The sequence below is a fragment of the Carassius gibelio genome, chromosome A24, assembly GCF_023724105.1.
Source record: "Carassius gibelio isolate Cgi1373 ecotype wild population from Czech Republic chromosome A24, carGib1.2-hapl.c, whole genome shotgun sequence".
In the NCBI taxonomy this organism is placed as follows: Eukaryota; Metazoa; Chordata; class Actinopteri; order Cypriniformes; family Cyprinidae; genus Carassius; species Carassius gibelio.
In genome coordinates this window covers 6,889,977-6,907,338 of record NC_068394.1, presented here as the reverse complement: position 1 = coordinate 6,907,338, position 17,362 = coordinate 6,889,977, and the positions used below count along the sequence as shown (strand labels likewise).

Below are 17,362 nucleotides of genomic sequence, written 5' to 3'. Positions count from 1 at the left end.
AACCTCATTTTCTTTTCTGAAATTAGCAATACTTTCTAACTTTATATATCAACTATGCATTTCTTTCGTTTTGTGTATGTATTCCATTAGTTCAGGTGCATGTCTACATAAAACCAAAAACATAATTTTGTCTGATATAATTCTTTCCCTGCACATTTTCAAGAGATAACCACATTGATTTAAAAATAAATTCATTTCAACAATTATGTTAATAACATATGTCAAGGCTTATTGACATATGGGTATTGCACATGTCCCAGTGATAGAGTTACTTTACATCTGTAAAACAATTTTAAAGTGTCGCCTACATCTCACCGCTTTATATACAAACCTACAACCATAGACTTATAAATAACTAGATGCCTCATTTGCCACTCTGAGCCGTTGCTCCAATACGTCAACGCGTCCAATGAGGCGTCTAGCTATTTATATATCTATGCCTACAACAACAACCCCCTCAATAAATCAGGAAGTCAGGAAGTGACGTTAAATTACGTGCGCATTGCGTGAACATTGTGTGTCTTGCGGACAGGTGTTGCCAGATTGGGGAGAAGGGTCTGGCTGCAGACCATGGGCGAGTGGAGCTCCACTCTCAAACCGGAAATACGTCACCTCCACTTGAAAACATCAAGATGGCGTCGCCGGGAGTACTTCAAACTTAAACTCAGGTAATTTTATCTCTGCATCGCTAAAATGGTGAACTGACGCTGTTGTAACGCGCAGTGTAAGAAAAACGCACAGGGCTTACGTGAAATTAGTAACATAAGAATACTAAACACTATGGATTTATAGATTTATATCGCGAGCAATGTTGATGTCTGGCCACTGATCATATATCACCACATATAGTAATTTATAGATCAATGTTTCTGTCCAATGTGTTTTTTTATTAAGTTATCAAGTTCAATTACAAACCTTTACCCCACATTTCAACAACTGAACACATATTATTAGTGTCGATACAGCCAAATAGAAAGAAAAAAGATGGAAAAAATAACAAATAACAATAATCACACCATAAGATAAAACAGAATAAATAACGGAAAGAAAAAGAAAGATGTCTTAGGGTCTTATTCTAACAACAAAAACAAGTTCAAAGCATACAAGAGTTTCTGGGCATTCCTGTCAATCCTGTAATGAAGAGACTTTGCAAATATCTTTAGTTCATTCTTCTATCCGCTGAAGTGAGGTTTAACCTTTAAAAACATACTTATCTTACTTATCTACTTATCTATGAATCTAGTATTTGCACAAAGCAATTAAGTTATTTATCAAAAAGTCTAGGATCTTTTCCTTCAACAATACTCCAACCTTAACTGAGATCACAGTCAAAGGGTGTATTGATATCTGTTTGAAATGAAGCCAGTTTTGAAATTCCAGCCAAAAAGTCTGTACAGATTCACATTTCAAAAACATATGATCAACAGTTTCAATATCTTTCTCACAGAACCCGCATGAATTGTTCTCCCAATTAAATCTTTCTTGTAGGAAGTGATTAGATGGATAAATGTCCTTTAGAATTTTAAATGTTACTTCTTTGGCTTTAGGAAGAACTGGATAAGTAAAATAAAGCTTCCTTATTTTCTTTGCCTCTTCTTCAATAAATTCTTGAAGAACATACTTTCTTTTCAGTTGACTGGGGAAGTACAGTTTGGATAATACATTTCTGATAAACTTATTTGTTAATTTTTTGCTCTTTACATTTTTACCTTCAGTACATGATGGATAGCATAGGTGTAACTTAGTTTTTGGTGGCTTGTGGTAAAATAACGTAGTGGATAATGAAAGGACACGATCGTTTTGTATGTGTATTCCTTTAGCATTTGTTGTATAATTTTAAAAAGGTCATATGAGGTGGTTGTTTTCATATTTAATTTTTCATTCACCTCCAGGGATAGGATTGGCATGGAAGATGCAGCACTCTTTACATTTTAAATGTATGTTGCCACCTTAGAAGTCAAGGTCTTTTTACATGTGACATTAACATATTTATTTTTTCTATTTTGTTGTTCTGTTATTCTATTGTTTTATTTTTTTGTTTCAGATCAAATGTATATCAAGTGTTATCCATCCTCATAACACCTCCACAAATAGAGACTGGAACTTCTGAGCACCATCACCTTGTCTGCTTTGGGACTGTCGTAGGAGAATGATGCAGTACTATTCTGTGTTGAATTTACCTAACGTCAGCACACAGACATAGTATTGTTCCAGTTTTGCTGTGCTCATGTCTTCTTTGTGTCCCCAGCCCAGCAATCAGATGCATCAGAACAACAAAGCTCAACTGTGGTGGACCAGGCACCTTTAGCAACAAGTAAATTGCTTTAACATTAATGATAATTAAATGTCAATATTGTAATTAAACTTGACCCATCTGACGTAATTGTTCATGCCAGAGATTTAATTACACTGTCAGTCAGGAGCATATTTAACAGGAGGCACACTTCAGCTGGCTTGATGGTGACTTCAGTAAGTGTGGTTGACCCTCTTGTTTTGTGGCTATAATAATTAGACTAAGTAATCTCACTCTCTTCCATTTCCTTAACATTACCCTTTTTTTTGTTGATACTGAACCGGTGCAGTGAAGAAATTTAAAGAGACACTATCTAAAGTACAGAAAGCCGTACATAATCTCTAGGTGCAGTCGCCTACAGTGCAGCCAGCTTCACAAAGACTGTGGGGCTGGTCACCAGGAAAATGGGCAACAGGGAGTGCTTTTGGGGTTTTACTCCTCAGATGACCACCCTGGCTACTGTAGCTGGGATTGCTTCACAGACAATGGAGGTCTTGAAGAGTAAAGTGTGCGTGCATGTGAACACATTGTGTTATTAAAGTAACAATTATGGTCACTTGCAGTTCATGTGTTTTCAATGTAGTGTAAGATGTGTTAATTATTATTATTACTCAAAAACCATTAAAACTTCTAAATTGTGGAAGTTATTCTTCATTATTTTACTGTGGTTATTTTGTATATGTTGTTATTTTGATTAAAATACAAAATTCAACACACATAATTCTGGTTGAGGTATTATTTAAATAATTTATTTAATATTTCATTTATTTGTCACTGCTAAATATTAAAAACATAAGGTTAACTTTCTAAAATGTATGGAATGTTACATTGGCAGTTGTACACTGGTAAAACAAACATGAACAAATTGATGTCTGTAGTGCAAATTGCTGGGGGGGGGGGGGGTAAAAAAAATGCTGTCTTGTCATAAACCGTAAAAGATTAGTATATATATATATATATATTTTTTTTCTACTAGGTAAAAGTTATTTTCCCTCTTAAATGGAGCTCCACTCGCCCCCATGGAGGCGACGTAATTCTACGTAAAGTGTTACCCGGACCAACATGGCGGCCGCGTCATTAGTGGAGGCGACGTAATTCTACGGAAAGTGTGGCCCGGTCCAACATGGCGGCGGCGTCCCTAGTGGAGGTGACGTATTTCCGCTCTTGAGTGGAGCTCCACTCGCCCATATGTCTGCAGCCAGACCCTCTTGGGATTGGGCGGTTTTGAATTTGATTATGCGGGTACAAATAGGCTTGGGCGGTGGACAGAATTTGGGCTGGTTTAGGTCAGTTTGGCGGTTTTCACACATGTAAATTGTATAGGCTAACTGGCTAAAAACAACCCCAAGTGTGCATATACTGCATCCACACAGTCATCACGTTATAAACACAACCACACTGCAGTGTGAAGGCGCTGATGCTGATGTGGACGTCGGGGTCGTACTTTTAGGCAATCGCTAGGGATCTGCAGACAGACGTGGGGCTTCATGATTGACGGGATTTAGCGCGATAATTTTAAATGTATGAACTGTATGAGCGATCATGATGCCTCTCAAAACGTTAATTAGCCTACACCTGTTGTGGGAGAGATGACACGAAGGCTCTACACTGCAACTCCAAAATGACAGCATTGTGGAATTATCTATGAATGATGACACAATATCGATTGTCTAATGTTTGCATCAACATCAAGTGTGAAATACATAGTTACGTTGCTTTTTTCCTTTCACTTATATACTTTTTTTGGATTTAAATTCTGACTGTTGACACTGAAAATTATGCTTTTGTTTTTTCGAGGGTATCGAAAAAAATATTTTAATATATTTAAATATTATTTGATTGACGTTTTGACGATGACTTCTTGCATATTTTAACCATATTTGGTAGTTCTCTTTATTATAATTGCCCTGATTTGATCAATGGGAAATTTATCTAACGTTATTAATTAGTTTGTCGTCATTATTTTGTTTTACGGAGTTAAAATGGTTCTTAACAACCTTGACTGACATATTCTATCACATTATTTTGACAGTTAAAGTTTTGGGCGGTTTTTGTTGGAGTGGGCGGGGTTTTGCGAGGTTCGTTTATTACAATCTGGCAACACTAGTGCGGCGTTAACTTTTACCGGGGTGCTTGCAGCAGCTAGCGAGCGCATGTTGAACACATTAAAGACACAAAATTCGATTTCAGGTTCTGACAACTAGACGCACACGAGATCATTTAAAGGAACAGTTTTGACATTTCAAAGTAAGTACTTTGTGTTTCAGTACGCCGTTGTGTTTTTTTTTTATTTTTTATAAATTAGCAGGAAGGCCTGCAGTTGACAGCTCGATGACAATGTCACGCGCTATAAATGAACTTCATGCCATGCTTTGGGTTTATAAATAAGTTTAAATGCACATTACTAATGTGGTTAAATCTAGAAAGATCCGTACTGTAGACCAGGGATTGGGGGCTTTGGTCCTGGAGGGCCACTCTCCTGCAGTTTAGCTTCAACCCTGAAAAACCCCGGGAAAAAATGCGTTGCCTAACCGCATCCTGAAGACCTTGATTAGCTGGTTCAGGTGTGTTTGATTAGGGTTGGAGCTAAACTTTGCTGGAATACCAGTCCTCCAGGATCAAGGTTTCCCATAGACCGTCACCTTGCAGATAACTTTTTACCGATTTGGAGCAAATTCATATACTTTGGTATTTTATGTAATATGAAGGTCTGCCTATGAATGGTATGATCTGAATATAGTTTTTTTGTGCTAAGGCTTGTTTTCTATTAATTAATAATCTATAAAATGAGAAAGTCAATAATAATGGACGAATTATATTTCTGCACCACGTGCATGTGAACAGGAAATGCTTAATTTGACCTTCAAGTGTTCTCCAAAGAGTGCGGAATACATATTTTTGCTTTCTATTTATATATTAACGTATTAACTACTTTACAGATAACAAATAAAAAAATAATTATGTTGGTATTCGTCCTTGCTGTAAAATGTAACTTCCTTGTAACCATGTGTTCGGGAAATGAGAATAACATTTAAATCGTTATTTAGTAATTTTGTTATTTCTTAGTGCTCTGAAAGGATTGGTTTGTAACCTGATTTACAATGGAGATGATTATGGAACAGCTTCAATATTAGTATATAATGCTGGTTGTGACAAGCACATGGTTTTCATCATTCACAGTGCTCTCTGGGTATTTGACCAAGTCCTGAGAGAACAGATCTTCATCCATGTTTATTCAAACTTGAACTGCATTTATGCTTGCAGAGCTCAACAATAAGGTGATTCAATTAATTGGGGCCGAAATATTGATATCACATATCTAACAAAGTACTTTTTTCTTTACCTCAGTATCCGCCCTGTTATAATATCCCTTCGCTTGCAGAATAAATGAATCGGGGCTGACATTTTTGCAATGAGAAGATTGCAATTTCAAACGTGTATGTGTGTATCTGGTTTCCTGTTCAAGATTGTTTTGTGTTGAAACATGAGAAAAGCTGGTTTGTGTTCAGGAACCTTGTATTCTTTCGGCTAGATTGGGTGTCATCAACGACACAATTGAAAATAAGACAAATGTCGTGTAGCTTTTCATTAATCTCATCTTACTCAATCATTAGACCTTTGGTGTTATTTTTTCAAGTCTTAGCTGATAAATTTTCAAGTGACAGTGCATGCCATTGTACTGTTGCAAGACTAGAAAAAAAGCCGCCAATTGTTCTGTTGGGTGAATCAGACGGAAGTTCCTCTAAGCGTGCACACAAACATTTCCTTAAATTATGCAACACACTTTTTTTTTTTTTAATCAAACATAAGTTTATTCATAGGAATGTAGAATAAGGAAACGATATAATATACCTCAAAATGTCACTATGGGGAAATATGTCCAGCAACACAACTGTTTTGATGAACAGTTTTGATTACTTATATTTTCAAAACATAGTATTTTTTTTCAGTTTGGTATTTTTTGCTATAGCTTCCTTTGTTTAGTGTAAATCATTTAATGGGTCACTAGATTAGTGAATGTTTGTGGTGCACATCACATTATCAACATAATATAATCTCCATATTGATTTTTATCCACTGCTAACTACCAGTGGAGCCACTATAGAGGGCGGGGGTTTTGGGCGGAGATCAACGAATCAAAAGTCTACTACTTTTTTTCAGTGGATAAAAACATTTTTGGACTTTGAACAAGGAGGGCTGTGTTTATGAATTCAGAGGCTTCAAAAAGAGCACTTCGTCCAAGCAGGTTCTTGTGATAAACTGTGTGTTGCTAAAGATATTTAATATCTCTTCCATTTCAGATTCCATGGCAGGAACAATTAATCAGGCCAGAATGAAGTTTTCAAAAATAGTAAGTTCTGTTTTTGACAAACTTGTTGTCTTAAAACATCTTTGATATTTTAAGTACAATACTTAAAACTTTAAATATATACTGTATATATTTCTCTGGAACTTGGAGCCTACTTTTTCCCCCCTCTGTTAATAGGTAAACAGTAGCTCGTATACCCAGTTCAATCGATCTCAGAATCCTGATGGAGAGAGCAGCCGCGTGGAGGTCAAGATTTCTGCAGATGGTGAGGAGGAAATGGATGGAACAGAACTAGGACCCATGCAAAATGACACGTACACAAGAACCAGTCATTCTAGGCCATGGAACAGGAGGAGGATTCTGGTTTGGGTGGGTGGAGTGCTGGTCATCTTTATTGTAGGTGAGGTATTTTTTTGATTGCGGTTTATTCAGTTTTTTACTCTAGGTGAATGAATATCATGCAGTCATTATTATGTAATAATGGACCCTATGAAATCAGTTTTATTTATTCCCAAATTCTGTACTTTCATATTTAAATAGCTTTTTTTGCATGTGACAGTTTGATTGAATTCATTACTGAAAAGGATCCATTCTGTCCTCATTGTGGAATTCATAGTGCCATGTAAATATAAAGAAACACAAATTAGAATATAGATACGAGTAGAATTTTATAAAAAAAATTTATGTAGAAGAGATATTAAATTGGTTGCCAGGGACAATGGTCAGTAAAAAAAAAAAAAAAAATGTTTGACCCCTGTGAGTGATCAAACAAAATCAGGTTTTTCAATGAGCCATTTCTACTGCTCATGTGAGAAACGACACTCATAGTTTTCCTTTTACATTTTCCATGTCTCAGGTTTACTCGTCGGATTCTCTGCACACCATGAGTCTGAGTCAGCTCCCTGCCCTTCGAGAGTTCCACCTATTCAAGAAGTTCTGCCAAATTATCCACCTTCTTTGGATTGGAGTGACCTTGTTAAACTTCTGAATGATAAACTGTCCTCTAAAGACATTGAAGATAGATTAAGGTAACTGTAAATGATCTAATATTATTGCTCATTGTGCGTTTTAAACATTAAAACAATTGTGATTGCTTAACTTAAAGTACACACATCTGTTATTGAACTTCTCTGATTTTCTCTTCCTCTTCCATCAAGCGAGTTATCCCAGAGTGACCGTAGAGCAGGATCATTTGCAGATAACAAGTTAGCTGATAAGATCCATAATTTTTTCACGGAACAGAAAATGGACCCCTGGGTTGATGAACACTTTGTGAAGCTACAGTATCCTGACAAGTCAGTATCAGCTACATTACAGCAAAATAAAACCTCTCAAAACACCTTTGTAACGGCATAGCAGAAGTCTCAAACAGCTCCGAACACCTTAGTGCTGGCATAGCAACATTCTAAAATTCATATAACACACTAAAACCACACTGAATACAATAAAAAAAACAAGTAGTAACACTAATTTGCACATAACACACTAAAAACATCTCTGAACACAGTAAAAATCTAAAGCCCAAAGTATACTTCAGAATTTTTTATGTGTACACACGCAACCTTTCAAAGTCCAAAATCTGCTCTATTTTTCTCCAGACATTATAACCTATAAAAATGTCTTTGTACTCTTTTAAACTAAAGTTATAAATAAATTTTTTCGTGTCTCCACAGTTTTGTTTTTGTTGTTGTTCTGCCTCTACTTTAGTTTTCTACTGTTAAACAATGGCCCAGGCCATTGATTCCACCTTTTAGAACAATGGATTAGTGCAAAAACGAATTAAATGTGCATGTGAGACCTGCACATACAAAGTACGCGTGGTGACAAATATCTTGTGGTGCGCATACTATTCTAATGATGAAATTCGCCTCACACGTACAAGTGAATTATACTTTGGGTTTAATACAGCTTATTAACAAGTGCATAACAGAGCTAAAAACCACTCTGAACACCAATAAAAGCTGCATAGTGATACACTAGCGAATGCAAAATATGCCTAAACCCTCTCTGAACACAATAAAACATGGGTACGTTAACAAATACATTGCACGCTAAAACCTCTCTGAAGACCCTAAACCCCACACGACAACATGCTAAAAACCACATTGAACACCTTTGCAAATACAATCATGGTTTTTACTCTTTCTTTGGATATGTTATTTGTAATTTGGACTGTATTTAACTCTAACAGGTCCAAACCCAACAAAGTGGAATTTGGGTCAGTGAGTATCCGTCCAAATGGGTTCTTGGCTTACAGTGAAACGGGACGTAAAGAGGTGAGCCTTCCGCTTTCCCTGCTGGAAACACTTGTATTTCTGTCTTTTCTTTTTCTTTTGTTAGTCAGCCTACTTTGTAATTATTTTTACAGGGCAAACTGGTGTACGCCAACTATGGTCAGCTTTCTGACTTTGAGACTGTGCAGAATGAAACATACAGACTGAGTCTAAATGGATCTGTTGTACTGATGAGAGCTGGAAACATCAGCATGGCACAGAAGGTGATTTATGAGTAATGGATAAAAAAGTTAATCTTCCTTCTGACTATATACAGTATTTTTTTTTTCTTAGACACTCATGACCATTTGTGTCCAATTTTATTAATAGTAACAGTCTGGTACTTTTTGCTAGTGCTGATCAAATTATGTTTGTCACCATTGTAGGTTATGAATGCAGCTAAAATGGGTGCCATAGCAGCTCTGATCTACCCAGACCCAGCTGACTATGAAATAATGTCTGAGGATATTGATCTCTATGGTCATGTAAGTTATGCCAAAGAATAATATTCATATGTTTGAGTTGAGTTTGATGATTGTTTTTTATTGATAATTAAATTGAAATGTATTTGTTTAAATAATTTTGTAATTTAAATATTTTATTTTATGTATATATATACTTTTTTATGATGAAGGCAAAGACAATTTCTAAATTAGAAAGAAAAGGGTTTTAATGTTGACTCCTGTGTAGGGCTGTAACGGTTCACTCAACTCACAATGCGATACGATCCCTGATACTGATTTCATGATGTGATTTTCTCAAAAAAAAAGAGAATTAAGACAAATTATAAATGAAAGTGTGTCCTTTTATTATTGCTTTAACAAAATGCTGCACATTTGTTTAACTGAAATATCAAAAAACAAAACTAAATGACAATTTTTAAAACACCTCGAATAAATAAATATTAAAAATAAAATTATAAACGATCTAAAGCTTTGCCTGTGCTCTTTCCAACTAAAATCACTGTATATTAATCACAATCGAAACAAAGATGCTTGGAAGCATTTGAGTTCGATTTTAGTTAAATTTTTACATTTGATGCAAAAAAAAAAAGGATGAGCTGACTAGTTTTGTGAAATTATGCTAAGTAAAACATCTGCACGAAGAAAAAAAAGCAGATGTGCTAAATCAAAAAGCAAAATCATTCTCTGCCAGCAGGTGGCGCTTATGGAACAGCAGCAATATTGTGTTTCCTTGGTTACCACTATACACAGTGATTTAATAAACAGTACTTTAATATGCATTATACGAGATGAAAAGAAAATATAATCTTAAACTTTTCTAAATACAGTCAGTTCCCCTTTAGAGACACATTCATATAAACTCCCATATTTGCATGGTATTTGAACCAGCTTTTGGTGCATCGTTACATCCCTACTCATATGATTCATTAAAAATCATTACCTGTGACAGTAAAAAATAAAGCAAGCACATTCATTTACATATTCCGGTCCTTAATTACAGGTCCACCTTGGATCAGGTGATCCTTACACCCCAGGATTCCCATCTTTTAATCACACACAGTTTCCTCCTGTCAAGTCCTCTGGTCTTCCTGGAATACTCGCCCAAACCATCACTGCTAACAAAGCACGTGAAATCTTTAAGTATGTTATAGGTTTTGGTTTACCTTGATAATTAAAAAAATAAAATAAAAATACTGTTTTGAAAAACAGAAAGCTTAATTGGTATTCTCAAATTTCTCACAGAAATATGGGAGGAGATGATGCCCCAATTAGTTTTAAGGGTCAGCTCCCCACATACAAGTTGGGAAGCGAGAATGACCACATAACCGTAGAAGTCAATAATAATCTTGCCCACACTAAGATCCATAATGTGTTTGGAGTCATCAAAGGATACGTGGACCCTGGTGAGTTTGTGCTTTTTGCTCAAATCCATTTATAGAACAAAATGTCTGTAATCTAACTGTGGTGGTGTGAATCCGGCAGATCGTTATGTTGTGATTGGAGCGCAAAGGGACTCCTTGAGCTTGGGATATGCCAAGTCTACAGTTGGCACTACTCTTCTGCTGGAGCTTGCGAAGGTTTTCACTGAGTTGAAGAAAGGTATGTCTTTACGCACCTGTGTTTTCAAATAGAGTCTGAGGGTGTATTTTTGTGGCATACACTCACTCCTCATCCTCATCATCATAGAGGGTTTCAGACCCAAAAGAAGCATTGTGTTTGCCAGCTGGACTGCAGGGGATTTTGGTAACGTCGGAGTTACTGAATGGCTTGAGGTTTGTGTGCTGATGTCATCTGTGCTTGGCTTGAATAATTACACATGGTTTGAATTGAAATGCAAGTTTTGTAATGTGCTGTCTTTTGCTATTTAGGGATACTGGGCATCACTGGACAGAAAAGCCTTTACTTACATCAGTTTAGATGGTGTTGTTACTGGTAAGTTTACTGTGTTCAAGTGACAAATATTTATTATAAACTTTTGCTCATCCATTTACAATTTGTTTTGTAAATGACAAAAAAATGACTTGTATATTTACAAGGGATGTCACGATAAATTAATAATGTGTTAAGGTACTAAATAGTATCTCTTATTCTTAGCTAAGACTTTTCCTCCTCCTCCTCTTCCTCTTCTTTGTCTGGCATAAAATTATATTCAGCACATCTTGCACCTCTTGTATATGGGATGTTACAACTGAAAATCCATAACCATATGATTGAACTAGGCAGTCATATTTTACTGGTTAAAGGGGGGGTGAAATGCTCGTTTTCACTCAACATCCTGTTAATCTTGAGTACCTATAGAGTAGTACTGCATCCTTCATAACTCCAAAAAGTCTTTAGTTTTATTATTTTCATAAGAGAAAGATAGTCTGTACCATTTTTTTCCCGGAAAAACACGACCGACTGGAGGTATGACGTGTGGGCGGAGCTAAAGAATCACGAGCGCCAGTAGGCTTTTGCGTTGTCAGCGTCTGGAAGCTGTGACATTACCCTGAGGAAAAAACCATCATCCAAAACAAACCATGGCTAATAGTCAGGCCTTGTTTGTAAAACAAGCATCTTCGAAATGCAGGGAACAAACAAAAACACTTGCACAACTCCGTTGATGCTCTGTAAAAATAAACTCCATCCACTGGTCCCTTAATGCTGTTTTTTTTTTTTTTTTTTTGTAATCTGTGCAGGGTTGTCTTGCCCTGGCAACCAAAAACACACTTCTTTTGTGACATTTCGCTCTCGCTCTGATGAGTGATTGTCTATGCATGAAATAGCATTTCACCCCCCTTTTAATAACTTCACATCTGAATTTCCAATCATTATTAAAATGCAAATAGTCATACAATGTGTGAAAACAAGTATGTGTGCCCAATTTTGTGAAAATTGGCCCATATATTTCTTAGGTCTGGCCCATTATGACTAATAGATAAATAAACGCAGGTAACTCTTTACAATAAGTTCATATTAGTTAATGTATTAACTAACATGAACAAACAATGAAAAACAAATTACAGTATTTATTAATCTTTGTTAATGTTAGTTAATTTAAATACAGTTGTTAATTTTTAGTTCATGTTTGTTCACAGTGCATTGAAGGTGCATTGTGTAATATTTACAAAGATCTATTGACAAGAATGCAAAATAATATAATAAAGATCTTACTTAAACCATTATATTTTAATGACATTACATTCAGTGATTTCTATCTACTGTACATATACCATGGGTTGCATTACATGGAAGTCGTACGGCAACCCGTACATTAATATTCGCAATAACATTGATTTATTGAAAATGTATTATGCATTAGTAAAAGTTCAAATTAACATTAACTAAGATTAATAAATGCTGTAGAAGAACTGTTCATTCTTAGTTCATGTTATTTAAGTTGTCTTCTAATGATCCTTATTGTAAAGTGTTACCTAAATGCATATAAATTATCGATGTTGTGCCTGTTCAGATTTGCATGTATTTGTTCATTAAACCCTTCCATATCAAATGGTAATTCCAAGATTTTGACTTTGCTGTAAAAACACATCATGTTTGAAGAGATACATGGCACTTTTATCACTTCATCCTTCATTTTAAAATTAAATTTAAATCTGTTATGTTTGCATTAACAAAAGTACATATTAGTGCCTGTGTACCTATGAAATTTGGTGGTGCGCATGTAGTGGTTCGAGTTTCCACTCATTCCATTTCCACTCCTGTTTCCTGCTTTTCTCCCTATTCTTTAAAAATCTTATGCATTTCTCTTTAATCTACAGGTGCAGGTCACTTTAGAGCTTCTGCTAGTCCTTTGTTGCACACCCTTCTGAAGAAGACCGTGCTAAAGGTCAATAGTTCAAGTTCAGGCCTTCTACAGGAATTTGAGTAAGTCTGCTTTGATTTGTTTTAATGATGGAAATATCTGTATAATCATGATTGTTTCTGTGGTAATATGATATACATGAATCTGTTTTCGTGCTCAGTCTGAAAACCATGCAGATGGATGATGGCGCATATCCTTTTCTGGCCATGTCTGGAATCCCATCCGTGTCTTTTAGTTTTGTCTCTCCTCCAGTAAGTGTTTCATCTGCCTGTCAGTTTAATAAAATAATAATAATTCTTATAATCATGGCGCATACTCCACAAGCCATTTCATTATAATTCAAGCTCAAGGGCTTTATGAGTCTGACAGCTCAAAATGTTGCTTTGTTCATAAGTGTCTTATACAGAGTCATCCAAATGTTTGCATGCTCATTTAATGATGTTCTTCCACTAGGCCTCTGCTAAAGAGTTTTTTGGAACAAATCTGGATGATAAAACTCACTTAGACAGCATCACCAATAAGAAAGTGGTTGAGTTGTCAGTGCTTGCTGCTCAGGTTGCTGGGCAAATGGCCCTCCGGCTCGTCCATGACCACATCCTCAAACTAGATGTTAGCAAGTATTCTGATGTCATCACAGACCATGTGAGCGCCATCATCCAGCGCGTTGATGTCCTCAAAAAGAACAACGTAATGCTTTTTGTCTTATGAATTATGTCTTTGCAATAAATAAAAAAATACAGTTGAAACTCTTGAACTAAAATAAACTAACCTAACTTCATTGTCTCTCAATGTTCTTTTCACAGGTTAGTAAAACTGAGTCTTTGTCAACGAAGTGGCTGAATGCTGCAAAAAGCTCCTACAGTCAAGCCGCATCCTCCCTTAATACTGACATACGGAATACCGACCTGAATGATATGGAGATGTGTCGCATCATCAATAACCGCATAATGAAGGTGAAGTTATTCTCTTGGTCTTTCTAGGCTCGTCTTGTATCTTTGCTCAATGCATATTGGCCAAGTTCTCATGTTTTTGTTTTCTTCATCTTTTAAGGTGGAGAAAAATTTTCTCTCTCCTTACGTTTCTATGAGAGATGTCCCGTTCCGCCACATTTTCTTTGGTAATGGGTGGCAAACCACCACAGACCTGGAAAAGTACTTTGGTGATGTATATGAAATGAAGACAAGCTTCGACATAGACCAGGTCTTAAACAAGTTCGCTCTACTCACCTGGACCATCCAGGGCTGTGCCAATGACCTGGCTGGAGATATCTGGTCCTTGGACAACGAGATCTAGTGTTTATCACTGTTGCATCAACCAACTTGTCATTGATTTTGCTTGAAAATGTTTCTAGATACACAAGTATAATTGTGTCCCTATGAAGTATATCTGAATTATACGATCTTTAATTATATTACGAACTATGGTAACTAGCTCTGGAAATTATTTTAAGGTGCATGTGACGTTAAATTTGTCCTTTCTAATCCATGACACCATTATCAATTTGCACATGTACGTACTGAGTAAATCTTGTCCTCGGTCACTACTTGGGAGTTTTAGTTCCTTTCGCACCTTGTGTAAAACCCCAACTCAGCCTCTGTGACCAAACGAGGACCATAATATATTTATTTCTTATTTATTTATCAGTGACAGTGTTCACTATAAAAGACACTTTTTTTGTTTTTGTATTATCGGAAGCAGTGACTTCCATAATTGTGACTGTTATACTGTCAGTTCTTAAAAGCAGCATCTGCTAAAAGAAATACATGTTACCAACAGCTGGCATTAGAAATGTCTCTTGTTACAGGTGCTCGAGGAAGTACGGTAAGCTCTAAAGCACCTGTTGTAATATTACGAAGCAGTTCCTCTGTATTTTTGAAGCAACGCCCTAAATTGGCAAAATTTGAGATTTTGAATAATGTTTTTTTTACAGATATCCTTGTATTAAAGTATCTTTTTTGTTCTTCTTGATCTGATACAATGTAAAAAATTGGCAATTCTAGTTTCCCTTTTGATCAAATACATGTACTCAAGCATATTTGTGACAACAGCATTTCTATGTAACATTTATATTTCTATTCTAAATCCATTATCGGGAGCAGTGTCTTCCATAATGTGGAGTGTTAGTAGGTAGTTTTTGCCTACCGACGTGTATATATCGAGGACAGTGATCCTCATATTTCACTGTAGGGTGGATCAAATTATCGGGTACAGTGTTTCCCATAGTTTATGTAAATATTTATTTTTCATTATCCTGTTTTTGTGTGGCTTATTTCCTCCTTTGTTACTATTAAAAACTGTAATCTGTGTAACTGTTGAGGATGATTGTTACATCTAGTCATGACATCTAGTCGTGTTTTGTTTTTCATTGTCAGTTTCTTTCAATGTTTCAATGAGTTCTTGTTTCAGATTTCACTTTTCTGGCCTGTTTGTGCTTTTAATTTTTTTTTTCTATATTATGTTTTACTTTTGGTTGCTTATTTCTGTATCTGTTCTTTTTTTCTATAAGGCGGGCGTTACAAAAGAGGATGTGGTCATATTCCATAATTATTAGGATATGGTGTGACTTTAGCTTACTGCTTATTATATATAATGGGTTCATGTTTGTACACATTTTAGACAAAGTTTTTGGTGGGGGGATTTTTCAAGTGTATTGCATGCTAGGCTGCAAAAGACAACATACAAGTCTTTTTTTTTTTTCTCTCTCATTGTGGCACTTACCAGAAAGTTACGGAATTTGTTTGGTCTTTCATAGCATGTAGAATTGTGCATGAAATAAATGTAAACGTCACAGATTGTTAAAACAAGGCAAATTATCTGTTTCAAGCAGAATGTAATGGCTAAATAAATTCCTATATGATTCTCAACTTAAGAATGAGTGCTTCTAGAAAAGCAGTGTTTGGTTTACTAAATTCATATGAATCAAAATAAATAGCACAGACAATTGATCATTCAAATATGTCCAGATGTTTTGTGGTTAAAACCTTTGATTGCTATTGATTGTTAAAACTGTTGTTTTTATCCAATATCTGTTGACCTTCGTTCTGTAATAAACTCTGGCGTAAAAAGAATGTTTATTGTTGTGTAAGACTACTAATATCTTCTTACCTCACAAGGCACTTTACGGGATTTGGAACCGATCTGTAATTTTCTGAAAACCTCTAGTTAAAATCTTAATTCTAATAGTGCCAAAAGGTGTGCAGTATAATCTAGTGTATTTGTAATTGGATTAGTTTTAGAAAATAATTAGTTGGTGGTCCTCAATAGAAAGGACAAGTGTATTTGCTAAGTGTATTGTATTCACTATTAAAGCCTGTAACAAATGATACGGTGGGTATCAGTGATGTTACAGTAAATTACCTTAAAATGTTCCACTATAGGCTACTACGACCACTAATGCTGTAGTCACAATGAAGAGCAGATTCGGTGGACAAAATGATGTTATAATTCACACGTACATGTTTAGATTCAGACTTTATTAATATTATTTACATTAATTTAATAACCACGGTCAATTCAAGATTCCAATTTAGAACGTTGTCTCCTCCGCACGTTTGTGTGCGTAAAACGCTTCTGTCGCTTTAAGAGCGAGATCAATCCGTGTACTGAAGCTGAAGAAGGATTACGACGGCTGAGTAGCTAATACTGTTTCAAATTACAATTTAAGAGGTAAGTAAATAATGTGACTGTGTTTGAAATATCATTTACTCAAAACAGCATTAATGTAAGCTCGGGACGCGGTACTGAATGTTCGGGAATCGATGCAGGTACCACTGCACCGCGTTAACCATCCTAATGACTGCATCACTCCAGAGCCTGGGATCATGGATAACACCGGCCCTTAATGCCCATTTGGTTGAACTCAACTATCTACATATAGATTGTTTATTTACGCTTGTTTGAATTGGCCTGTTATTTATGTCCGATTCTGTATCTGAAAATAAAGAAGACAATGGCCGTGTCTCAAAACCTAGCGCGATGCCTATCTAGACAGCATGGGCCCGAGCGGACTCGAAACGCGCTTGTGGTCCCTGAAATCCAGGTGGAAAACGCAATACGTTTTTATATTTCCTTTTGGATCTGTTCTGATTAATATTTCTGGTATATTTAAGCTAATATTCTTTTAACGACATTATAATAAAAGCAGTATCCTACATGTATATACCAGATAGTATTGTGTTCTTTAGCACGAGCCAGCAACAATATGGCAAAAACCGCTATTGT

The 17,362-nt window shown here is 35.9% G+C and overlaps 1 protein-coding gene and 1 long non-coding RNA gene across 2 annotated transcripts; both read left to right on the top strand.

Moving 5' to 3' along the window:
- Positions 1–544: 544 nt before the first annotated feature.
- On the top strand, positions 545–3,009 carry LOC127946184 (uncharacterized). The gene is made up of 3 exons (XR_008151021.1): positions 545–668; positions 1,893–1,937; positions 2,045–3,009. It is a non-coding gene; the product is annotated as an uncharacterized LOC127946184 (long non-coding RNA).
- Positions 3,010–4,372: 1,363 nt separating this feature from the next.
- On the top strand, positions 4,373–16,209 carry LOC127946164 (transferrin receptor protein 1). The gene is made up of 18 exons (XM_052542523.1): positions 4,373–4,540; positions 6,595–6,644; positions 6,780–7,002; positions 7,459–7,630; positions 7,760–7,897; positions 8,794–8,878; positions 8,971–9,099; positions 9,262–9,360; positions 10,340–10,479; positions 10,582–10,742; positions 10,822–10,938; positions 11,026–11,111; positions 11,208–11,271; positions 13,098–13,203; positions 13,302–13,392; positions 13,595–13,828; positions 13,945–14,094; positions 14,192–16,209. Exons 2-18 carry the CDS (start codon positions 6,600–6,602, stop codon positions 14,432–14,434), a joined length of 2,283 nt encoding a protein of 760 aa, XP_052398483.1. The 5' UTR covers positions 4,373–4,540; positions 6,595–6,599; the 3' UTR covers positions 14,435–16,209.
- Positions 16,210–17,362: the final 1,153 nt, after the last annotated feature.